Source organism: Lampris incognitus, chromosome 4 (assembly GCF_029633865.1).
Source record: "Lampris incognitus isolate fLamInc1 chromosome 4, fLamInc1.hap2, whole genome shotgun sequence".
In the NCBI taxonomy this organism is placed as follows: Eukaryota; Metazoa; Chordata; class Actinopteri; order Lampriformes; family Lampridae; genus Lampris; species Lampris incognitus.
The window spans coordinates 18895670-18919491 of NC_079214.1; the positions used below are offsets into that span (position 1 = coordinate 18895670).

At 46.3% G+C, this 23822-nt stretch overlaps 1 protein-coding gene across 3 annotated transcripts in view; it reads left to right on the forward strand.

Moving 5' to 3' along the window:
• atosa (atos homolog A) overlaps positions 1-23822 on the forward strand; it is a 64796-nt gene that overhangs the window by 35825 nt on the left and 5149 nt on the right. For all 3 annotated transcript variants that reach the window (XR_008810165.1, XR_008810166.1, XM_056278675.1), the window contains exons 2-8: positions 9458-9642; positions 12554-12750; positions 13325-13450; positions 15042-16926; positions 19053-19178; positions 19986-20074; positions 22121-22217. Coding sequence is in view for 1 of the 3 variants with exons in the window: in XM_056278675.1 (XP_056134650.1) it covers positions 9458-9642; positions 12554-12750; positions 13325-13450; positions 15042-16926; positions 19053-19178; positions 19986-20074; positions 22121-22217 (2705 nt within the window). In the remaining 2 variants the exon portion in view is untranslated. The remainder of the gene's footprint in view (positions 1-9457; positions 9643-12553; positions 12751-13324; positions 13451-15041; positions 16927-19052; positions 19179-19985; positions 20075-22120; positions 22218-23822) is intronic.

Consider the following 23822-nt stretch of genomic DNA (forward strand, 5'->3'; position numbering starts at 1 on the left):
AGGCAGAGGAGGGTGAACCAGCTTCTTTGGCTGGCAGTAGCCATTGACCAATATGCAATCAGCCATCGCCGGTTTCATAAACAGATTGCTGTCATTGCACATCAGGATGTGATCCCAGAAAGTTGAATCGGTTCATCTGGGCACAAAGTTTAGTGGGAGACACGTTCCATCACTCGTCTAAGTGACTTCCTGGACGTTATGCAACTGTGCTGTTTACAAGGTTGGGGCTAGCGTGCAGTCAGCTGAGACTGATGGTGAGACTGACGAAGTCTCTTAGATGACTGTTAATGAGATGACAAATCAATATTTCACAGTACATTGTGTTTGCTTGAAAAAATAACAATAACACGATGGGTGCTTTAGCTGTTTGGGTTTCAAGTTGGCTAACGTGAGCCTCACTAGATCACAGAAAAGTGAGAAACTGAAACCTCAGCTGAGGCCAGTACTTTCAAAGATGAGATCGCCAAGCTTGCAAAAGTAGCTTACCTTGATTATATACACACAGACACAACTGACTTTTTTTTAAGAAAAATAAGTGTTAATGAGTCGAGGGTTGGGAAAAACAAGTGAACACAAAGGGCAAGGAAAACAATATACCATAAGGAGTGAAGCCTACTGAGCTAGCCTGACAGAACAACTGCATCAATCATGAAGCAGCAGCAATAAAAAATTAGTCTTTGGCCAGCAGTTGGAAAATGTGGCCATGGGATCCCTGGGAGCCGGAGGGAGGAGTCCTCTGTTTCACAGCTGATGGTTTTTGACAAGATGAGCTCTCTGATTCCTTTTCGGCCTGTCTGCTGTCAACACACCCCTCCTCTAAACCAGCAGCGTTTCACCGCAGCACTTGGACCTAATGTTTGGGGAAAAAAAGGTTTATTATTGCACTAAATAATTTGTATTTAAAGGGTGAAGTTTGCCAAAATGAGCATTATCTTTTGTTTGTCAGCATGTGAAATCACACTTAAATGCTCTGTTGTAGCGTCCTCTGTTGTCTTTAAGGCTTTTGTAGTCTTTTGTAGTCTTCATAGCGAGACGGTCAGTGGAGATCAGGGTGCAGGGGTACTGTTTTATTGCCCCAGTGATGGTGAACTGAAAACTAATCGGTGCGACGGTCCAGACTGGAAACTGAAATAAGGGTTTTGACGGTCAAAGGTTGGACAAACCCGCAAAGAATGCGACGTAACACTTTTAGTTGCATTGACAAAGAGAACAAATGTTGCGTCAAAGCAGTTCTCATGTTTGCCGTCTTTGCAAAATCAACTATTTCTTCATTGTCGTTGACCTCAGACGAATGTGGAAACACCCTGCAAAGCAGAAGCCCCTGCATTCAGAAAGCATCCCGGATAAACTGTGGAATAGTTCTCCTGGAATTCATGCTTTAAAATCTGGGAGAGCGAGCGAGCGAGTACCAAAGCCACCAGGCTGTGTCTATATATATCTCACCGGGGGCTGCAATAAGGAGATTTAGCATGGAGGAACTGTCCGTGTAATCTCCCTTTCTGCCTCTCCGAATTCATCACAGGAATGCAGCTGTGTGTGTGTGTCTGCATACTCAATATGTGTGTACACGTGCGTCCGTCTTTGTGCGCACTCGTGTGAGTTCAACGAACGCCTGAGTCAGGGTCAGGTCTTGACACCGTCACGATTTTCTTTTCAATCAACGTTTTTGGGTTCTTGTGCAATGGCCCGTGCAAGCCTTTTCTTTAAAAGGTGCCTGGCGAGGATGTTTCTAGAAAAGAAAAGAAAAGAGAGAGAGAACGCCGTCTCCGCCATGCGTCACCTGGCGGATAATGAATGTCGTTGGTTTGCTTTCATCCAGATGGAGTTTGATAGCAATGTGTGTGTTGTGGTGAGTAGAGACACACCTCAGCAAGCTCAGCCTGCCTGACTGCCTCAGCTGCTGCAGTGGTGCTGCCCGGAACCGCCCATGACACGCAGCCTCCTTCTGTCGCTGTCTGTCTGTCTGTCTGTCTGTCTGTCTGTCTGTCTGTCTGTCTGTCTGCCTGGCCTTCCTGTCTGTCTGTCTGTCTGTCTGTCTGTCTGTCTGTCTGTCTGCCTGGCCTTCCTGTCTGTCTGTCTGTCTGTCTGTCTGTCTGTCTGTCTGTCTGTCTGTCTGCCTGGCCTTCCTGTCTGTCTGTCTGTCTGTCTGTCTGTCTGTCTGTCTGTCTGTCTGTCTCTGTCTCCTGTCAGGTGAACTGTCACACGCTGTTATTATTCTGCCTCGCTCTCTGTCAGTCTGTTTGTCTGTCTTGTTTTCTTGTTTTTTCACCTAGTTGCCTTGTCTGTGTGTCTTTGTATTTCTCTCTCTCCCCCTCTCTCTCTCTTTCTGCCCCCCCCCCCCCCGCCGTTTACTCGTTTCTTTACCTGACTGTCAGGCTTCCTGTGTCCCTTCCGTTTCTCAGCCAGTCTAAAACCTGCTTTCTACCAGCCGTTTTTCTTTACATTGCATTTCTTCCTTTGAGCTTTTTTTTGGGGGGGGGGTCCCCCTTTTTCTCCCCAATTGCACTTGGCCAATTACCCCGCCCTGGTCACTGCTCCACCCCCTCTGCCGATCCGGGGAGGGCTGCAGACCACCACTTGCCTCCTCCAATACATGTGGAGTCGCCAGCCGCTTCTTTTCACCTGACAGTGAGGAGTTTCGCCAGGGGGACGTAGCGCGTGGGAGGATCACGCTATTCCCCCCCTCCCCCCCTAACAGAGGAGGCGCTAGTGCAGTGAGCAGGACGCATACCCACATCCAGCTCCCCACCCGCAGACACGGCCAATTGTGTACGTAGCAGAAGTGCTTGGTGTCGCTTGATGCCCCGCTGTCTGTCTCGCACAGTCGTCCTAAGTGTCACGTGTCAGGTGACCAAGCATGGATTAACCTTCCCACTGAGGCCTGCATCATGTGGGACTCTGCCCTCGGCTATGCCGGCTTTTGTTTTCAGCACATTAAACCAAATAATTAAGTTGTGCCGACAACGAGGGCACGCCAAAGACACAAGGTTACCATGTTGCCTGTGTAATTTAGTGTCAACACAACTTGTGGAACATGCTGGCACGCACACCCTAGTGTGCCCTGTTCTGGTCTCGTCCAGCTGAGCGGAGGAAGTGCTTTCCTGCTATGTGCCCTTACGCAACATTCACATCTGCTGTGTGGACTCTGTGCTTTGTGTGTGTGTGTGTGTGTGTGTGTGAGAGTTGTGTATGTTTGTGGAAATCAGAGCAGGCTTTGGTGGAGAAAGAGGGCCAGCCACACAGTAATTGTGTGACTACAGTGGATGGATTAATGGTTCAGCTTATCTGACACACCAGGGAGGGGTGTCTCCCTCCGTCTCTCTCCATCTCGCTTGATTTGTTCGGTTGCCGATTGTCTATTTTGCTCCCTGGTTTCCATGTAGATCTTCCTGTACGTCTCTCTCACTTGGTTCTGTTAGCCGCAACCGTGGTGCGGAGACACGGCAGCGTGCCAAACTGAGACGGTAAAACAGATGAATGCACTTGTGCGATGTTTTTCAGTGTAGAAGAACTTATCAGGGACGTCTCAATGCAGGGACATGCATGACTTGTACACGTCTTATTCACCCGGCGTTGCTCGCATTGAGTTACACCGGCAATAAGCCCAAAAGTAAGAGTGATTTTGTTCCGAGCTACTGTGTCATTAGCAAGGTTGCTTCTTTGTCCCATCCGCTGTTCCACCCTGCAGGCCTTTTTCCATATCACATGACATTACACTGCTGTTTTGGCTCAGACGCAAAGACAGCTGAGTAGTGTCGGGTGTGTGTGTGTGTGTGTGTGTGTGTGTGTGTGTGTGCGCGCGTGTGTGTGTGCGTGTGTGTGTGCGCGCAACAGCGAGAGAGCAAGAAACCGCATCTATAGCCATGCCTCTTGTTTGTCGATCTGTTGTGTGTCATTGTGTGTTTATGTGTTTGTTTCTGCTTATATCTGCTCCCCCGCATGTCCTTGTTTGTGTTTGTGTCTGCGCTGCTTTCGGGAGTGTGCAGACGTGTGTAAACATATGGCTGCGCATCTGTGTGCGTGCTCGGCGATGGCGAGCGCGGCTGTGTGCGTGACTGCTTCCAGAGCCGGCTGACTTGTGGGCCGGACTCTATTTCTGCGCGGCGGCGGGCGGTCACAGGTCTAAGACTCTCTGCCGCTAAAGCTGACCTATTACATAATTCACGTCTCACTTCGAGGGGGAGGGAGGGAGGCAGGGAGGGTTCATTTGCACACTGCAAAGACTCAGCCTTGGCGCTGTCTTGCTGTGCAGCTGGGGGGGGGGGTCTGGGTACATTGTAAATCGTGTGCCGATGCCTACATCTGTAGTCGTCTTGGAAGACGTTTTTGAGCGTAAAGGTTAGCGCCCCCCCCCCCCCCATCTCTTTGCTCTCCCCGGGCTCTTGTTTTGCTGGTCATTTCCTCCCTCGCGCACCCTGCTGCCGCTGAGTAAGTCAGGTTAACGTGCGCACAAGAGAGCGATGGAGAGAAACCTCACACACATCCGAGAGAGAGAGAGAGAGAGAGAGAGAGAGAGAGAGAGAGAGAGAGAGAGAGAGAGAGAGAGAGAGAGAGAGAGAGAGAGAGAGAGAGAGAGAAGCAATGTCAAAGAAAGATGGATAACATGAACGTTTACGGAGAAAAATAGAACCAGCCCCCCACATACACTTGGAGGGGAGGTGGAAGGATCCCCACATACACATTAAGGAGAGGAGACGGAGGGGCAGAAGTGTGTTGGTCACGGTCCAGTGTGTAGGAGAGAAGGATGAGTGGAGGATGGAAACAGGGAGGGGCTGAAAGGGAGGTCAGTTTGAGCTCATCGTTGTAAGGCTCGCAGCTCGGTAAACAAGTTCAGCTGCGACCGAACTCCCCAGATCTGCATTCGTCGTTGGCAGCGAAGTCTTGGGAAATGAGCGATGCGCTCTTAAATGAAAACAGTTTTATTTTCATATCAACAATTGCGACTTGCATAAAACCCATGAAAATGTCATGCACCTCCCAAGGTGGGGCATTCAGAATGCCTCTGTTCCTGTTTTCTACAAATCCTGCAGGGAGGACTCCAGTCAGTACGTAGACGTATGCAGGACTGAAGCAGAGCCATGTCCTGGACTCGACCCTCCCCCCCTCACTGCTGTCTGAGGTCTACAGCTTCTCTGCCTTTTTGTGTTTGTCCCTCATCCCGATCATTTCCCCTCTTATAGTCGGGCTTTTTTCTTTTCCTAACGTTTTGCGTGTGTGTGTGTGTGTGTGTGTGTGTGTGTGTGTGTGTGTGTGCGTGCGTGCGTGCGTGCGTGCGTGCGTGTGTGTGTGTGTGCGTGGGTATGTGGGTATGTGTGTGTGTGTGTGTGTGTGTGTGTGTGTGTGTGTGTGTGTGTGTGTGTGTGTGTGTGTGTGTGCCCGTGTGGGTATGTGTGTGTTTGTGTATGTAGGCCTCATAGGAATGTTCTATTCAGTCACAACGCCTGAAGGAACGACAGATCCCATCTATGCAAACGCCGGCTGGGCCCCTCAATCAGTCTCCCTCACTGGCTCATTGTTTGCGGTGTGTGCGTGCGTGCGTGTGTGCATGCGTGTGTGTGTTTGTATGGGTGGGTGTTTGTTGTGTGCGTTTGGCATAATTGGGTGTGTGCATGTGTATATTTGGTGAAGGTGTAAGTGTGTGCGTGTGTGTGTATTTGGGATGTGTTTGTGCATCACATTGTGTCCCTGAGCAATGAGATTTGTGTGTGTGTGTGTGTGTGTGTGTGTGTGTGTGTGTGTGTGTGTGTGTGTGTGTGTGTGTGTGCACCTTTGTTCACTTTTACTCGAACACGGCAATCTGACACCCACCACAAACACATGGTGAGGGGCTCTCTCTCTGGGTGTGTGTGTGTGTGTGCGTGTGCGTGTGTGTGTGTGCGTGTGTGTGTCGGCTGTCTCTTTTCTCCAGTTCCCGTGACCTCCCCTCTACCTCCCTTCCATGCTCCCTTCTCTCCTCCATGTTTTTTTTTGTTGTTGCAGTTTTGGGGCATCCAGAACACTTGGGCTGAGGGTAAAGCTTGTTTGCTTGCCTTTCTAATGGAGCCGTTTACCTTGAGAGTCCAGGTCCTGATAGCTGATACCAGTCTGGACCAGGTTTACAGGCCAGGTAGACCCACCATGTCCAGGGAGCTGCAGTGCATTTTAGGGCAAAGCTGTGCACTCGCCACATGGGCAGCTTAAGTCCAGTCTTAGACCTTTGTTTCATATCATCTCCGCTCACTGTCTGTCTGTCTACTCATCTGTCTGTCTCTCTATTTGTTTACCCTCAAATAAGGCAAAAATTCTGTCAGAATCGTCTTTTAGAAAAGGTGTGTGTGCGTGAATCTGTTGTTTTCTTTGTCTTGGCCCCTTTCTCACTCCTTTTACTCTCCCACTTTCCCTCTCTCTCTCCTCTCTTTCGTCTTCCTTTTTTCTTTCTTTCTCTGTCTTTCTTTCTTTGCCCGCCCTGCACTCATTCAGCCCACAGCTGGCTGACAGGCAGTGCCCCCTCCCTCCTCTTCTCATGTTTTGTATTGGCGTGCTCCTCTCCCTCCACGTGCAGCAGCAGCAGCTCTCAAAGCGTGTGGGAGGAGTTCCCTCGGAGGAATGTACACGACTGGCTGGCTGCCTGTGATACCCCCCCCCGCCTTTACCCTCCACCACCCCGCCTTTACCCTCCACCCTCACATATACAAACACACATACACACAGCTTATAGAGTCCTCTAGAGCAAGCTGAGAGGGGCTCCTCTGTTCTAGAGTGGCTAGCTGAGGAGCTGTGTGTGTGTGTTGTGTGTGTGTGTGTGTGTGTGTGTGTGTGTGTGTGTGTGTGTGTGTTGTGTGCACACACATGCATGCACACATGCATATGTGTATGTTCTTGCACTTCTGTGTTTATCAGGAACCAATGTCAGAACAGATATGAGGATGGGGAGCATCTTTTAGGATGAAGCACATTTTGCCGGTCCCTTGTTCAAATAGAAGTGATTAAAGGGTTGGGGGTGGGTTATCTTTTGAGGCAGGTTACCCTGGTTAGGGTAAAGGAACTCATCTAAGCCAGTGAAATTTCACCATAGTAATAGAACGAGTGAGCTGGGTTTTCTAAGAAATAATGTGCATCAGCTGACCCTCCGTGGGATTCTGGGAGAGTATTTTTTTTCTGGAGGAGTACAAAAGAAGGGGGGATCTCAGAAAAAAAACTACTCAGTATTCCTCTAAAAATACGTTTGCTTTGGACCCGAGCGCCGCATACGTGCCGCAGAATATACACATACAGGACGGGGACTGACTCGTCTTGTTGCAGGCATGTATAAAAACTACCTTTTACAGTAAGAATAGGTCAGCACCCTCCTCTTTAAGTCTCTTTGTAAAGCCCTAAATCACAGCTGCAGTCACTGTGGGCTTTACACTCGCAGTTAAAAGAGGAAGACGCAGCAGACAGCCATGGATGACGATCCCCTATCTTTAGACTCTTGATTCGGGTGAGAAAAAAAATCTTAACCAGCCACAGACACAACTGTAAAACATTTTGTCGGTGCAGCTGGTGGTCATTTCCAAGCTAGACTCACCAAAGCTCACATCATGCACCTCTATTAAAAATAACACTCTTTTGCTTTTGACTATGAAAAGCCTCCCACGGTCACGTTACCTGATCAGGAATTTAAATGTGATAGCCAGGTATGCACCGAGAAACACATTCGTAGCCGTTCTGCTCCCACAGAGCTTGTTGGCTCAGCCTCAAAGCCTAGCCTCGTGGACACCGCGTCCTATATTTATTTTAGTGAAGGTCTCTATCTTGGTTGGGAAAGATTAAATAAGCAATGCTTTCTCCTGCCAGGTCCTGTGCTGCCCCACGTGCCCCACAGTCAGACCTGCCCCAGGCGACCTGGGGGGCTCTGGTTTGTGCAGCAGAACACTCCTCTGTCCCGCACTGTGCATCTGTCAGCGTGCATGCGGACGAACGAGTTGGTGTGTGTATGTCAGCAAACATGAGGGAGTGTGTGTGTGTGTGTGTGTGTGTGTGTGTGTGTGTGTGTGTGTGTGTGTGTGTGTGTTTGCACGCATGGGTGTGTGTGTGTGCATGCTAAGAGAAGTGGTGCAAGTGTGTGGAGCTGCGGCTCAGCTCAGCTGACACAGTCTGTTTCTAAATATATCTCTCCAAAACGACCAAATTGCAATAGTTGTCTCACACCTCACCCCCCCCACCCCTTATGTAAACATAAACAATTTGGGCCGAACTTAAAAAGCAACACCCAGCTCAGCAGAATCCGAGCACAAGTGTCCCGTGTTGATCCGTGTTCATGTGTTATTCTGGTCGGTACAGGTTTTAAAGTCATTCTCTCGTTGGATTTCTCTCACACAAGCACCTTATAAGCAAGGACCATGTAACCCCCTTCACTGGTTTGTGACATGAATTTATTGCCAGCTTTCGTTCGGGCCCAGTGGAGCCTTGCATTGAAAGTGCTGAGGTTTGTCTAATGGGTGCCTTATTCTTTGAAGGCACGGCAGACTGTGCTGCTCTGCTGCAATGTGGTTCCTGGGACCGTTTGAACTCTCAGCTTTGTTTGCCAGTCGCCTTTTCACAACCAATAGAAATAGCACTGGACCTCTTCCTGTCCTCCACGTTCTCCTCTCCCTTCCGATTAACCCCTTTGTGTGGCACTTTGGCCCATCACGGTGGATGCGTGGCCCTGTGCCTACTGTGTCTACTTGAGGTGGGTTTGTTTTAGCAGCTGCATGGGGTTTTCCTCTCTTGTTCACAGAGAGATTTATTACCTTGATTTAGCCAGAGGAAGATTTCTGCACATCCTGGCTTGTCAGGCTAAATGACCACTGCAATTCAAACAGAATTTCAGTTGTCGCATAGCAACAGCTGGAGCCATGACAAACACTTTCCTCGAGCATCTGTTCAGCGCTGTTGGCTAAAAATATATACATATGTGCGGTACCGTACAAATACTGTGGGCAAGAAAAAAGGGAAAATGTGTGATATATTCCACCTTCCCATTCAGTTGGTTACTTGGGAAAACTCGGCAGGGCAGTAACTAAGCATATAATGGGGCAGAGTAAAGCCTGGGTGTGTTGCTTTTGATGAGTTGGACATGCAAGGGCCATCTGAGTACTTGCAGGGCCGAGCTGACCGTCTGCTGAATCCCCCCCCCCCTTGTTACTGTTCACATTACAAGTCATCAATTTTTGCCAGTTTTTCTGCAGAGCTAGCCAGTCAGGTAAAAGTTAGCATGGCTAACATCATGACAAACTAATAGGAATACATTATAGATGTTCAGAGACGGTTCACTAATGAGCTGGGGGTACACGGTGCAGACGAGACTCAAGAAATGGGGATTAGGTGTGCACTGCTCAAGCATGTTTTCCTCCCCCATTCTGCAACTTAACTCGCTTCTTTTTGTGTTTGCTGGTTTGAGAAGTAGGCTTGCCCTCTGACCTTCTGTCTTCTCTGCCTGTCCTGTTCTGTCCAGATGCGTCGGAGGAGTTTTTTGAGTACGATGCAGAGGAGTTCCTGGTGTTCCTGACGCTCCTCATTACCGAGGGGAGAACGCCAGAATGCTCCGTGAAGGGCAGAACCGAGGGACTCCACTGTCCTCCTGCCCAGTCAGGCATGCCGCCGCTTCACAAGCATGAGTGCAGCGACAAATTACCCCAGGTAGTACACAGATATGTGCACTTGTGTCCTGCATCTGCACACACACACACACACACACACACACACACACACACACACACACACACACACACACACACACATCTGTTTCTCTAAACCACATCCTCAAGTTACTGTCTTTGTCTCCTTTGAGGTTCTTCCTGCTGTTCTGCTTGCTAATGTTACACTGGTGGTATTTTTCGTACGTAGGGGGGAGAACCTGTCTCCAACTCCCCCAATCAGCAATAATTAATGAAACAAAAGTCAACCCAGGCTCTGCTGACAGGGTACAAGATGGCAGAACAGTAGACACTCAATGCCTGGCCATTTTAATCATTTGATTATTTAGTTGAGACAATGAAAGTTAAAACCCCATGTCAAATCTATTAGTTATAGCCGTTCCAGCAACATTTCCCTGCTCTGTTTACACCCTGAAATTCACTTGAAGCCTCTGTCAAGAAACCTTTATTCTTAGATTGAGTTGGGTATGATATATCCACAACCGATCCAGACGCCTTAGTCTGACGTTTTTATGAATTATAAATATGTGATAATAATAAATAATATTGTGTCTGTGAATGTTCTCATTCATCCAGGTCATGGTTATCCAAAGGAGTTGAATCAAGTGCAACTGGACTTTGTATATATCTGTGAAGACGTTTCGCCTCTCATCGAAGAGGCTTCCTCAGTTCGTGCCTTTCTGACTAGACCAAGCTAGTCTGACTGGCTGGTGATGAGACTCAGAATTTATCCTCTTGGAGTTGTTGTCAGAGCTATTGATGTCCATGGCTCTTTGTGTCCTGATGTTTACCAAATGCAAATCATAGCTCCGATGGTGACGGGCGCGGCTGGACATCGGAGCACAGGAGAGCCACGCATATCAATAGCTCTGATAAGGACGGGCGCGGCCAAACATCGGTACACAAAAGAGCCACTCATATCTATGGCTCTGTTAGCGACGGGCGTTGGTAAACATCGGGACACAAAGAGCCATGGACATCAATAGCTCTGACAACGACTCCAAGAGGATAAATTCTGAGTCTCATCACCAGCCAGTCAGACTAGCTTGGTCTAGTCAGAATGGCACAAACTGAGAGAGCCTCTTGGATGAGAGGCGAAATGTCTTCACGGATATATACCAAGTCCAGTTGCACTTGATTCAACTCCTTTGGATAAAAAATAATATTAATAAATAATAGAAAAGATGGCCTGGCAGCCTGTCCAGGGTGTCTCCCCGCCTGCCGCCCAATGACTGCTGGGATAGGCTCCAGCATCCCCGCAACCCTGAGAGCAGGATAAGCGGTTTGGATAGTGGAATGGAATATTTAGCCAGGTCCAATCCATATTTGTGCTCATGGGAGAGAATAATGGCATTTTAGTAAAGCTGATATACATTGTCCAAAAATCCTATATTTACCTTGAAAGTACAACATACTTGTCTACACATCTTTCTGTGTGTACTTTGTATAATACTATAGTTGTATTTCATCTAACACAAATATAGTATTTGCATTGTGTGTATTTGTAAAGTCTTTTGCAGTACGGGTTTGGTGTTATCCGTGCTTTTTACTCCCAGCATATATGCTGTATAGTCTTTATACGTCATATGTTTTTAATTCACATAATTCGGCATGTCTGGCCAACACGGTCTAATGCTTTTGTTTTGCCGTGATAATATTAAAGCTCCAATCCTAAAAGTTCACATGCAGACAAATGCCTTTTATGATACTTTTTATTGCCGGTATATTGGCCAATAGACGGCATTCAAATCATTAATGTTTTAAGAGCTGCTCACTTTAATGTTTACCATTGGGTGGGACTTTCCTGGGAAAACTTGTGCGTTATAAAGTGTTTTACATCTTCCACATAGCAGCCAAACGCAGAGGAAAAAGGCAGGTAGTGGTGAGTTTGAAGAAAAGGCAAAACTTATTGCAGCTAACAAGCAGGCAGGCAGACCAAACTTGTAGAGGACCTTAACCAACAGATGTCACAGCATTAATAACTAGAACTCACATTCAGTCATGTCTTTTCTAATCGTTTGTTTAATGATGAGGAAGGGCTGAGTCCATCGCATTAGAAACAGTTTGATTTTGGATGGATCTCTGCACACCGGTTTGTTCAAACAAACACCACCGCAGTCGCCACAGTGTATGAAGGTTTTGGTAAGTTAAATAAAAAAGGCAATCTTCAGAATTGGAAGTTTGAGCAGGTTTTTACTGCAGGTTTTTACTGCAAAGGTTTTTACAGGTTTCGGGTTTTGTTGTTACAGGTTTGTTGTTACAGGTTTGCAGGTCTTTACTGCAACATTTGCAGAGCTTGCAGATAGGTTATCACTTTATATTACCCTGTAGTATTTTTCTTTTTTTAACTTGTTTTTATCATCACGTTCTTATTTTTATTCTTATTTTTATTATTTATTTATTTTTATTAATTTTTATTGTCATTCACTGTTATTCTGCTGCTGCAATGACTCAGTTCCCCCAGGGGTACAATTAATGTTCATTTAATGTTCAAGTTAATTTAGATACTTATATTTTAAGGAACTTATCCAGTGCATCCTACATTGACTGCAACAGTACAGTTAGCTTTAACTGTTGGACTGCCAATGAAACAGCCACTGCTAAAGAGGGCAAGAGTCAAATCCAAATTACACATACCAAAGATCCAACAAATAATCCTGTATTGCTTAACCCTTTTACATCCAATAGTATCTTTAAAACTGCCTGGTAGGCGTTTTTATATTTGCTTTAGCCCAAATATGAGCCAAGTCGGGTAAGTGAAAAGGTTGGTCTCCATTGAAATCACAGTCGCTATGTTTTGGGTCCCACCTGTCGCGGCCCGTAAAATAGGCCCTGCTTTTCGACACGCTGTAATCAACACTTAACGGTGGGGTGCGGTGTCTGTGTGGGTCCAGTGTCGGCAGGCCAGGCGGACACGGTCGGAGGTAATGTTGCTTTGGCGGAACAGCATCCCCATCATGATCGAGGTCATGCTTCTGCCGGACTGTTGCTATGGCGATGAGTGCCCACCCAGTGACCCCATCAGCGACCCGGTCATCAAACAAGACGCCCTACTCCTGGAGAGATGGACCCTACAGCCTGTTCCAAGACAGTAAGTCAAGCAGGCTGCAGTGCACACAGATACACAATGGCACTCAGAGTCTTAGCTAGTATACATTATCTGTCATGTTCATCTAGTATGTTTAATTTCCACACAAATAAGGCTTTGTTTTCTTTCTTTTTTTTCAATCTGTAAAAAAAATTATGAAGCATTTTCCAAGGACGCCTTCACCCACCTCATTGTCCTCAAGTAACTCTTTGGGGGGACTAATGATAAAACAAATGCTCACACAGTCTTTTACTGTAAGCTTTGATAGCAAGTGCCTACCTGCATATTTGTGTTTTCCTACGAGAATATTTTACATACACACACACACTTGCAGAGATACACTTGGTGTCTCAAGAATACATTGTAGAACTGATATTTAATTAGATTGATAAATTGGCCAACTTTCCCTCTCACCTGTGTCAGAGCCGGGACCATTTTCGAACAAGATACCTCATACCCCTACGAACAAACACACACGAGCAGATTGAAAGGTGTGTGTGTGTGTGTGATTCTAGAATTGTCTCATTAACTTGACAAATTGCCGCATTTCCACCTTGTTTTACACTGCTTGTGGTAGGAGCGGAGATCGTTTCATCGAGGAGAAGACGCTGCTGCTGGCTGTCCGCTCCTATGTCTTCTTCTCCCAGCTCAGTGCCTGGCTCAGCGCCTCTCATGGCATTGTCCCTAGGAACATACTCTACAGGTCAGTTGCACACTCCAAAACTGAGGATCTCCTAATTGTTGGGAGTTTGTCCGGGGTACTGGGTGGGTTAAACATTCTCTGCTGAGGCTGTTGGAGCCAGTCCTGAGGCCATGTCTTCATGCATGCTCAATAATCCAGGTAAGAAAATCAAAGAAAGTTGAATCAGTTCATCTGGATACAATGTTTATTGACGGATACGTTTCATCACTCATCTAAGTGACCTCTTCAGTCTAAACTGACTGCAGGTATCCCCACCCTTATAAACAATACAGTTATAATGGCTATGTGTGCTATTCTCTGTACTAAATCCTCTGTGAATAGTACATATGGCCATCGTAACTGTAGTTAATGGTCACGCCCATATTTGCATATGAAACTGATCGTTGATTTCGCTCGCTATGCCACTGTTTTGTTTATAGGGGTGGGGATACCTGCAGTCAGTTGAGACTGAAGAGGTCACTTAGTTCATCGGGATACAAGGTTTATTGAGAGAAACGTTTCATCACTCAACTGAGTCAACTTTCTTGAAAGTCCTGAGGCCATATTCAAAGGAAAATATGTTAAACAATTTGCAGGGGCGTTCGGGTAGTGTAGTGGTCTAGTCCGTTGCCTACCAGCACGGGGATCACCGGTTCGAATCCCCATGTTGCCTCCGGCTTGGTTGGGTGTACCTACAGACACAATTGGCCGTGTCTGCGGGTGGGAAGCCAGATGTGGGTATGTGTCCTGGTCGCTGCACTAGGGCCTCCTCTGGTCAGTTGGGGCACCTGTTTGGGGGAGAGGGGGAACTGGGGGGGAATAGCGTGAGCCTCCCACGCGCTACGTCCCCCTGGCGAAACTCCTCACTGTCAGGTGAAAAGAAGCAGCTGGCGACTCCACATGTATTGGAGGGGGCATGTGTTAATCTGCAGCCCTCCCCAGATCAGCAGCGGGGGTGGAACAGCGACCGGGATGACTTGGAAAAATAGGGTAATTGGCCAAGTACAATTGGGAGAAAAATCCAAAAGAAAAACCAATTTGCATAATGTTCAGTTTGTTTTTTTTTCTTCTTCAAACTAAGGTTTGTATAGCAAAATGGGATATTTTCTGTTAGAAATAGTTACGCCAGCTCTTGAAAGAATGATTGATTACACAAATTGAATACATACTGTAGTTATTATAGACTGGCAATGGCCTGTCAAAAAAACACCCAGCTGAATTGCTTTGAAACAATGCAGATTCAGTATGAAAATAATTTTAATCTAGTTTGACAGGGGAAGCATTTGTCCAAAAACATTGCCAGACAAATTCTACAGAAGCAAATAAAAGCTCCTGGATTTAAACCCTGAATCACAGGAAGTGAAATTAAATCACTGGAAAACTTCTCAGGTCCCTAAATATTGTTAACTTTGTCGATATCGAACCGATGTCTGTCATCTGACCCCGTTCCCTCTTGGCCTTTCTTTGTCTCTGTCGTCAACTCTTTTTCTCATGCCCCATATCTGTCCCTTGCTCATTTTTCCTACTTCCCTCTCTCTCTCTCTCTCTCTCTCTCTCTCTCTCTCTCTCTCTCTCTCTCTCTCTCTCTCTCTCTCGCTCTCTCATGAAACAGGATCAGTGCTGCTGATGAGGAGTTAGTATGGCAATTCTCCCAGCCGCCATCCGAGCACCTCTTCCCCGTCCCCAACGTGTCCCAGAGCGTAGCATTACGCGTGCGGGTTCAGTCACTCCCTCGCCAACCCACCTACCCCACCCTGGCCTGCAGTATCCACACCGGTCTGCCTCCTCTTTACAGCAAGACCCCCAACCTCAACCCCAACTTCAACACCCATGGTGGCCTGCCTGTTCTCAAAAAGGGCCCAGACACCAACAGAGAAAACCTCCTTCAGAACTCTAGCCTGCCCCTCTACAGCAAGAGCCCTAACCCCATGTCTGGCCTTCCCTTCAATACATTACCCATACCTAATCTCCCAATCAACAACATACCCATTAACAGCCTTCCACATACTAGTGTGCCTCCTCTCTTTAGCAAGAGGAGCCAGGAGCCAGCTGACAGTCACAGCCAACCATACCAGAATGGCGAGCTCCCCCAAGTCAACACCCCACACCGCCAGGGCTCTCCCCTATTCCACAGGTCCTCCTCCTCTCCCACACCCTCACACTCTCACTCGCCTTCTCCACTCCCAAACACTGGTAAGGGAGGGAGGTGGCTATACACCACCCTCAATGGTGTCCCTGAACCCACACAAGTTGAGGACTACGGGCCTGGCATTAACGGTGGTGAGAGCTCCAAAGTGTCCACCCCTGAACCAATGAGGGCCTTCAAGACTTTCTCGTTGACCGAGCCGCCTCGCTGCCCCTCTCCTCGGCCCATGGCCACAGAGACCAACCCCCTGATTGGCTCTCTGCTCCAGGAGAGGCAGGAAGTGATTGCCCGCATAGCGCAAAGGCTCAACTTCTGTGACCCAACGGCGCCGCCCCTTCCCCCCGGCCTGTTCAATCCTGACACTCCCCTCAAAGCCATGTGGGGCAGCAACCATGACGATGTGACCATCGGTAAGACCAAAGAGCCAGAGTTGCTGCCCTATGATCCCGCAGGACGTGTGCGACCCACTCCCTTTGACACACCTGTGAGCGACACTTCCTTTAGCAAACGGGAGAGCTCCTCCCCCAAGCCTGCCACCTGCAGGAAGCTAAAACTAGATGAGACCAGAGACAAAGAGGAGGAGAGAAATGGAGCGAAGGAGAAGGACAAAGAGAAGGAGAGGGTGAATGAAAGAGACAATTCTCTCATTGCCCAGGCAGTACAAGACATTACTAGACTGATCCAGGAGAGACTGTCTGTCCCCTCCCTGTCCCCCATGCACAGCAGGAGCGGCAGCCCCCTGCACCACACACACACGACAACGGTGACGCACACGGTCCGCACCTACTCGCACACCACGCACAACACAGTCAGCCCGCATGCCTCACACACTGCGACCAACGGCTTCACCAATGGCCATGCTTCTGACCTTCAGCCTCACAACAGAGGCACACATACCCCCGCCACACACGCACCTGTTTGCACAGATAAACCCCGAATGGAGCCAGGGAGTGAACGCCGTTCTCTCAGGGCCCAAAACGGTGTTGACTTTACACTTGAAGATCCCACGTTAAAAAGCCAGTACTATGCCCAGGCTGGTGAATGTTTACAGTCTCCAACCCAAGAGGAGCCCAGACCCAGAACGCCCAGAGGCTCTGAGCCCCGCTGCCACTTCCCCCTTCAGGAAAATTGCATGACGACCGCCCAGAACCACAATTGCACTCGCACTGATGCCAGCCCAGTCCAGAGCTGTAACTTAAGCCAGAACCACAGCAAGCCTAAGACCCATACTCATCTCCAGACCTGTGCCCAAGTCCTGTCCACTGCCACACAGGATGAGAATCAGGCACCCCGGGTATCCACCAGCTCCAGCTCCCCCAGTCCGGAGACGCAACCTGCTAGCACAGTCCTGGTAGGTGACTCCTCAGTCAGCTGATACTCAGAATCTCTTTAATTTGCTAAGTGCAACGGGTGTACAAGTAGTTTGAACAAATTAACTGGTACCAATAGGTTGGTCAAGTTTATTTGTATAGCCCAAAATCACAGAATAGTCCCAAAGGGCTTTACAATGAGTACAATATACGACAGTCAGTGCTGATATACTCCCTGTGAGGAAAAACTCCACAAAAAAAACCTTATCAGGGCAAAAAAAATGGGAGAAATATAGGGAAGAGGGATTAATTAGTCTTCCAAGATGGACAGACATGCAATGCATGTCAAGTCCACCCAAGGGTATGCAAGGGTAACAGAATTACAATGTACAACCAAAGGTTACACACAGAGCGAGGTACTGTAGAACATAGCAAAACAATTTTAAAATTTATTGGATTATAAAAATGTGTAAGGAGAGAATGCAAAAGCATACAAAGTGAATCTGGCATCATCCAAGACAACATCACACAACCCCACAGATGTAGTCATATATAGTCACATACACAAGGAGCCCTCTGACAGTAGACTAAACATAAATGTACCAAAGCTCCTTTGAGAATTTGAGGCCATGATATTTCAAGAAAGTGTTGGTTGGTAGTTTTGTCAAAATGTGTAACTTAGTTACACTTAACTTAGTACTCAGTTTTATCTACTTTGTTTTTTGTACTATTATGACCACTGTCATCAATGACAGTATTTACAGTCCTACTTTTTAATTTGTTATGCTGGACTGTAAATACAGTAATTTTATAATTTGATATTTTCTTGTTAATTTTTTAGATTTTTTTTTTTAGTTTAACAATCTGTTATGTCATATTCTTTAGCTTTTTTTGAGGTTTAGCTGATGCCTGCCACGCTGCATTATTGATTTGACGAATAAAATAACTTGAACTTGAACCATTGGTGTTCCCACGCACATTAATCTCTGTGTGCCATCACTTTTCCATGGTGGACAGCACTTAGGAAAAGCCTTTACTACATTTCATCTCTGTCCCTTGTCATGTAATATCCAGTTAATAAAAATAATAAAACTTGTGTTATTGTTGAAATTTAGAAATAGTTGTTAATCTATACATGTCGGCACGGTGGCGCAGTGGTTAGCGCGGTCGCCTGACAGCAAGAAGGCCCTGGGTTCGAGCCCCGGGGTAGTCCAACCTTGGGGATCATCCTCTGTGTAGAGTTTGCATGTTCTCGCCATGTCTGCGTGGGTTTCCTCCGGGTGCTCCGGTTTCCTCCCACAGTCCAAAGACATGTAGGTCAGGTGAATTGGCCATACTAAATTGTCCCTGTGTGTGTGTGTGTGTGTGTGTGTGTGTGTGTGTGTGTGTGTGCGTGCGTGCGTGCGTGCGTGCGTGCGTGCGTGCGTGCGTGCGTGCGTGCGTGCGTGCGTGCGTGCGTGTGTGTGTGGGCCCTGTGATGGACTGGCAGCCTGTCCAGGGTGTCTCCCCGCCTGCCACCCAATGACTGCTGGGATAGGCTCCAGCATCCCTGCAACCCTGATTGGGATAAGCGGTTTGGTTAATGGATAGATGGGTTAATCTATACATGTTTGTGTTAAATCTGCACACAATTTCCTTAATCCTTTATTCACACTCAGAAAAAAATGTGTACTTGAAAAAAATTGTGTTTGTAAAGGTCAGACTTGATATACATCCATTTTGTACATCCAGAAAAACAGCCAGAGGTTTAACCATATGATACCTGTAAAATACAGGGCCCGGTCTATTTAAATGGTGTTTGAGGAACCAAAGACTTAATTTACACACTACACTAATCTTTAAAAAGTGCTAAAAGAGCTTTGTGATATCAGTCAAGTAAGAGTAGGTGTAACTATTTGGTATTGTGGGAACTTATATGAGATTGAATGGCTTCTTTTTGACACATAGTTCAGGTATTAAACCTTTCTTAGGAACAGCCAGTCGGGCGATGAGCATGGCATGCAGATGGAAAGTGGGGTTTAACAAGCACAGATAATGTGGGTTTTCTCACCAGTTGTCGAGAGACAACAGGTGAGAAAACCAGGTCGAGACCTGCCGCTTGCCTTTTTTCCATCAACTTTCTCTCTCGCGCCTCGTTCCTCATGCCGAGTTTTTGCCTCTTTCTCAGCGAGCTCACAGCCCCTCCCCGCTACGGCCCTGCAACAGCTGGAAGAAACAGAACCGACACTCTTTAGATGCCACTGCGACTAAGGCCTTCCACCCATGCACTGGCCTGCCTTTGCTCTCCAGCCCTGTAAGGCACACACACACACACACACACACACACACACACACACACACACACACACACACACACACAACCTGGCTTAGTCATTACTTGTAATCATTGTCGATGTCCAGCTTGTGCAAGTTCTTGAACCCACGCATGCTAGCCTTATTTTCCAGTCATTTGAACAGTGACTCACAGTACTGTCACCATTTAAGGAACCAACATGTGTGTATTCGTCATAAACGAGATCCTCATACCCACCAGCAGGTTCTGCTTCTGGATCTGTAGTTCTTTAAGTTAGGTCAACACATAATCAGACACACAGAGACCAAAAAAAAAGCATACAAGCACACGCACACACACGTGTGAGCCACATGATTCATCAATGCCTCATTAGTTCAGCAGCAGTATGACTAAGTTCCTATTATTATCAGATCATCCGACTTCTAGACCAACACTGTTTCCAGTCTTCTGATCTGTCTGAACAATACACATACTAGACTAGGGCATGCCCAAACGCACACACAGACACACTTCCTTTACTTCATTCCAGGAAAGCTTTGCTCTTTAAAGTGTGTGTTTGTTGTTAGACAACAACCATTTGGTCCTGAAATATATATATATATATATATATATATATATATATATATATATAAAGTTTCACAGTAAGTTTGGAAATTCGCAGTGATTCTGACAGGTCATGCTTCTAAATCTGTCGTTTTCTCCTTGAAGGAGGAAGAAAACTGTTTTCTCATACTTCGCTGGCATTAATTAGGGTAGTAGGGCTGTGGCTCGTTCTATTTCTGATCATGTTCTCTGTTTCTCTGGAAGGTTCCTCAGAGGAAAAACCAGACAGGCTACTTTGACCTAGACACCTCTCTGACTGGTTGCAAGGGTCTGCCATGGGCCTCCGGGAAAAGGTAAATATTCACTTGAGATTGCCCAACTTGTTCCAAATCCCCAATTAATGTCCTGTCCAAACGATGCAAGTTTTATTTTTTTTACCAAATGAGGCTTGGTGCTGCAGCTGTCACTGGCATAACTCAGTCATTTTCCTTTCAAGCCCCATTTGTAATGATGTAAACATTATTCACTGGATATCCTCACAGGAGTAATAATTATGCATGACAGATACTGTTTTTCAGCCAACTCCCACGTCCTCTGTCACTTCTGTAAACATCTCACAATTGTATTACCTATGTATAATTAGTCATTTATGCTTTATTCTTATTTTAGATACCTCCCTTTTTTTACATGTTGCTTCTTCGTATATAGTATGTATACTAACTGGTGAAGAAACCGCCATATGAATTTGAGTAGTAGTTGTAGTTTGGGGATAATATCATAAATCCCATGTGGATAGCTCATTAAAATAGCTGACATGCTATCTAAGTGACACATCATTCACATTGTCCCTGATACTAAGCCAAAGGACTTTGAACAGTGATTTTTATACAGTAGGTTCAAACCAAAAATGGGTTACAAGCCTCTCTGTCGTATTACCAGGTTGCCTAGGCCTATATATTTTATTGGCCCTGGCTCTTTGGATCGATAAAACATATAAACTCAGTGTAAACTCGGTTTGTGTGTTTGTGTACCAGGGCGGTAAAAATTTTAACACTTTTGATCCATCAACACATGAAAGTGTATCCTTAACCTGCCTATCCACTCATTTCAGCATTTGCTAAGCATTCTGCACAATTCTAATGCCCTTGACTGAAGTAGTCTCCAATTAAAAGGAGAATTAATTATTTTAGTAGCCTCCATTAACTATACAGTCTAGATTTGTGATCATAATATACCTCTTATTTGCAGCTTCTCAGCTCCTGTGTGGCGCACAGGGCCTTTTTTTAAACCCTTTTCTCTGCAGATAAGCATTTTCTTTGGACTGAAGTACCTTACCAGAGCTTTTTCTTCATTTGATTTGCTTTATTTTTTCTCTCTCTCTCTTTTTAGCTCTTTGACATTAATTTTAATTAATATTGTTTTAGATATAATGTAATGTTATGTTTAGCAGTAGTATTATTGTAGAATTGCTTGTTTCCCCTCTTTTTTTGTGGCTAATTTACCACAATCTGAGAACTAATATATTTGAGTTTAGTAATGGAGAAAAGGCGAAGGCATTCATCTGATCTTGATCAGCAGTGTTCAAGATTCCCCATGTCTGGAGAAGCAGGATTTGCTTTGTTATTCTGGACGCTCAGAATAACAAACGCTGCACACCTCTGCACCCTCGTTGACTGTTCCTCTCACACTGCCCCCTGTTGAAGCACTGCTGCACTGCGACTGCACTTAAAATCACACATAAAACTCAAAATGGCAGACAGAATTAAATTGGTTCAATATATAGGGCCCCATAGCACCTCCCCACACACAGCTGACAGGATTTGAATTGTAATTCAGCACTTTCCTTGATAATAATTGCTTCAAGTATTTATCCTTCAGAATACAGAAATTGCCACTAGTGAATGCAAGTGAATTTAATTTGACAAAAATCCACTAGTTCAAGTGGGTTGTGAGTTTTAAAATGTATGTGGGGACTGGAGAGTTTCTGCCCTGTTCATACTCTATTCAGTAATCTGTCATTTGAAAGGCCGTCTGACCTCATTTGGAGATAGCAGATGTGCTCTCTGCAAATTTTGCCCGCTCAAGATTCAAGTTCAGTGAACGTTGTCTTATCCTGTGATTACCACCACAAGCAAGTCTTTGCATCGTTCTTGGGCCGGAGCACAAAGTTTAAGAGACAATGATCTACAATTAACATAGAAAACCATCTTATCAGTGAGTTTGTTTGTGTATATCTGTGTCCATTTTTGCATTTATTTGTTTATGTATGTGTGTGCGTGTACTCACATGTATGTTTGTTTATGTGCGTGTGTGTGTGTGTGTGTGTGTGTGTGTGTGTGCGCGCGCGCGTGTGTGTGTGCGTGTGCGTGTGTGCACTTGCTTGTGTTTTAACTCTTTAGGGTATGTCCAAAGAGAGAGGAGGACATAGATGATCCTCAGCAGCTGTTTAGTGCAAGCGCTCCACCTGCCAGCCTCAGTCTGCTGGGAAACTTTGAGGTACAATAGGAGACACACAAACATACAGACCCAGACTCATTAGCTCTTTTGAGAATGACTGACTTTAACCTGTGCCATATTGCTTCCCCAAAAGGAATCTCACTTAATGGTTATCAGGAGGGGGGCAAAATGGCTGGCACAGAAAGAATCGGGGTAGGAAATTAAAGTTACACACCATCCAAATGGTTGTGAATTTTGTAGCGGCACTATATGTCTACTCTAACAGGCTTCATAACAGGTACCTAGCCTGGCTACTTTTCAGTGTGGTTAATATTGGAATTGACTCTCAAATCGAGATTCTATTGCCCAGTGTGAAATGTGGATGAAAAACATGGGGGTTTTTTTGGTTTTTTGGGGGGTTTTTTGTCTGATCATCATCTTTTTTGTCTGATCATCTCGAAACAAGGGCACATGTCAAGGTCTGGGTAGATTAGATGGAAAGCGAACAATCAGTTCTTGTAGTCAACGTGTTGGATGCAGGAGAAATGGACAGGAGTAAAGACCTGAGCGACTTTGACAAGGGCCAAATTGTTTATGGCCAGACAACTGGTTCAGAGCATCTCTGAAACTGCAAGTCTTGTGACAGTGGTCTGAGGAGGAACAAACCACAAACTGGGGACAAGGTGTTGGGTGCCCAAGGCTCATCAATGCACAAGAGCAGTGAAGGCTATCCTGTCTGGTCCGAATCAACAAAAGGTCTACTGTGACACAAGTCACAAAAAATGTTAATAATGGTTACAGGAGGAATGTGTCCAAACACACAGTGCATCACACCCTGTTGCATATGGGGCTGCCTAGCTGCAGACCGGTCAGAGTGCTCATGATGACCCTTGTCCACCGTCAAAAGCGACTACAATGGGCACACAAGCTTCGGAACTGGACCTTGGAGCAGTGGAAGAAGGTCGCCTGATCCAGTGTATCCCGTTTTCTTTGAGATCACGTGGATGATGGCTGTATACATGTGCGCCGTTTACCTGGGGAGGTGATGGCGCAAGGATGCACTGCGGGAAGGCGACAAGCTGTTGGAAGGAGTGTGATGCTCACTGCAATGTTCTGCTGGGAAACCCTTGGTCTGGCCATTCATGTGGATGTCAATTTGACACGTGCCACCTACCTAAACACCATTTCAGACCAAGTCAAGTAAAATCAACTTTATTTTTAGAGTACATTTAAAAACAACCCACATTGACCAAGGTGCTGTCCAGACCAAAGCAGGTAGCTAAAACACAAATACAAGAAACACTGACATAGACAACAAGGCACATAGCTGGTAGCCTTGAATAAACAACAGGTGGACACAGGCACAAGCCAGAAATCAGCCACATAAGGAGGATTCAAACACTAGTGAATAAAAGTAAGTTTTCAGCCAGTACTTAAAAGTGTAGCTGGAGGGGGCAGAACTTATAGGGAGGGGGATACTGTTCCACGGTCTAAGGGCTGCAACTGCAAAGGCGTGGTCACCCCTGAGCTTAAGTTTCGATCGCGGGACAACCAGGAGTCCCAAATCAGCCAACCTGAGGTGTGTGGAGGTGGAATGAAGGGTTAAAAGGTCTGCGATATAGGAGGGGGCCAGCCTATTTAGGGCTTTATAAACAAACAAGAGAA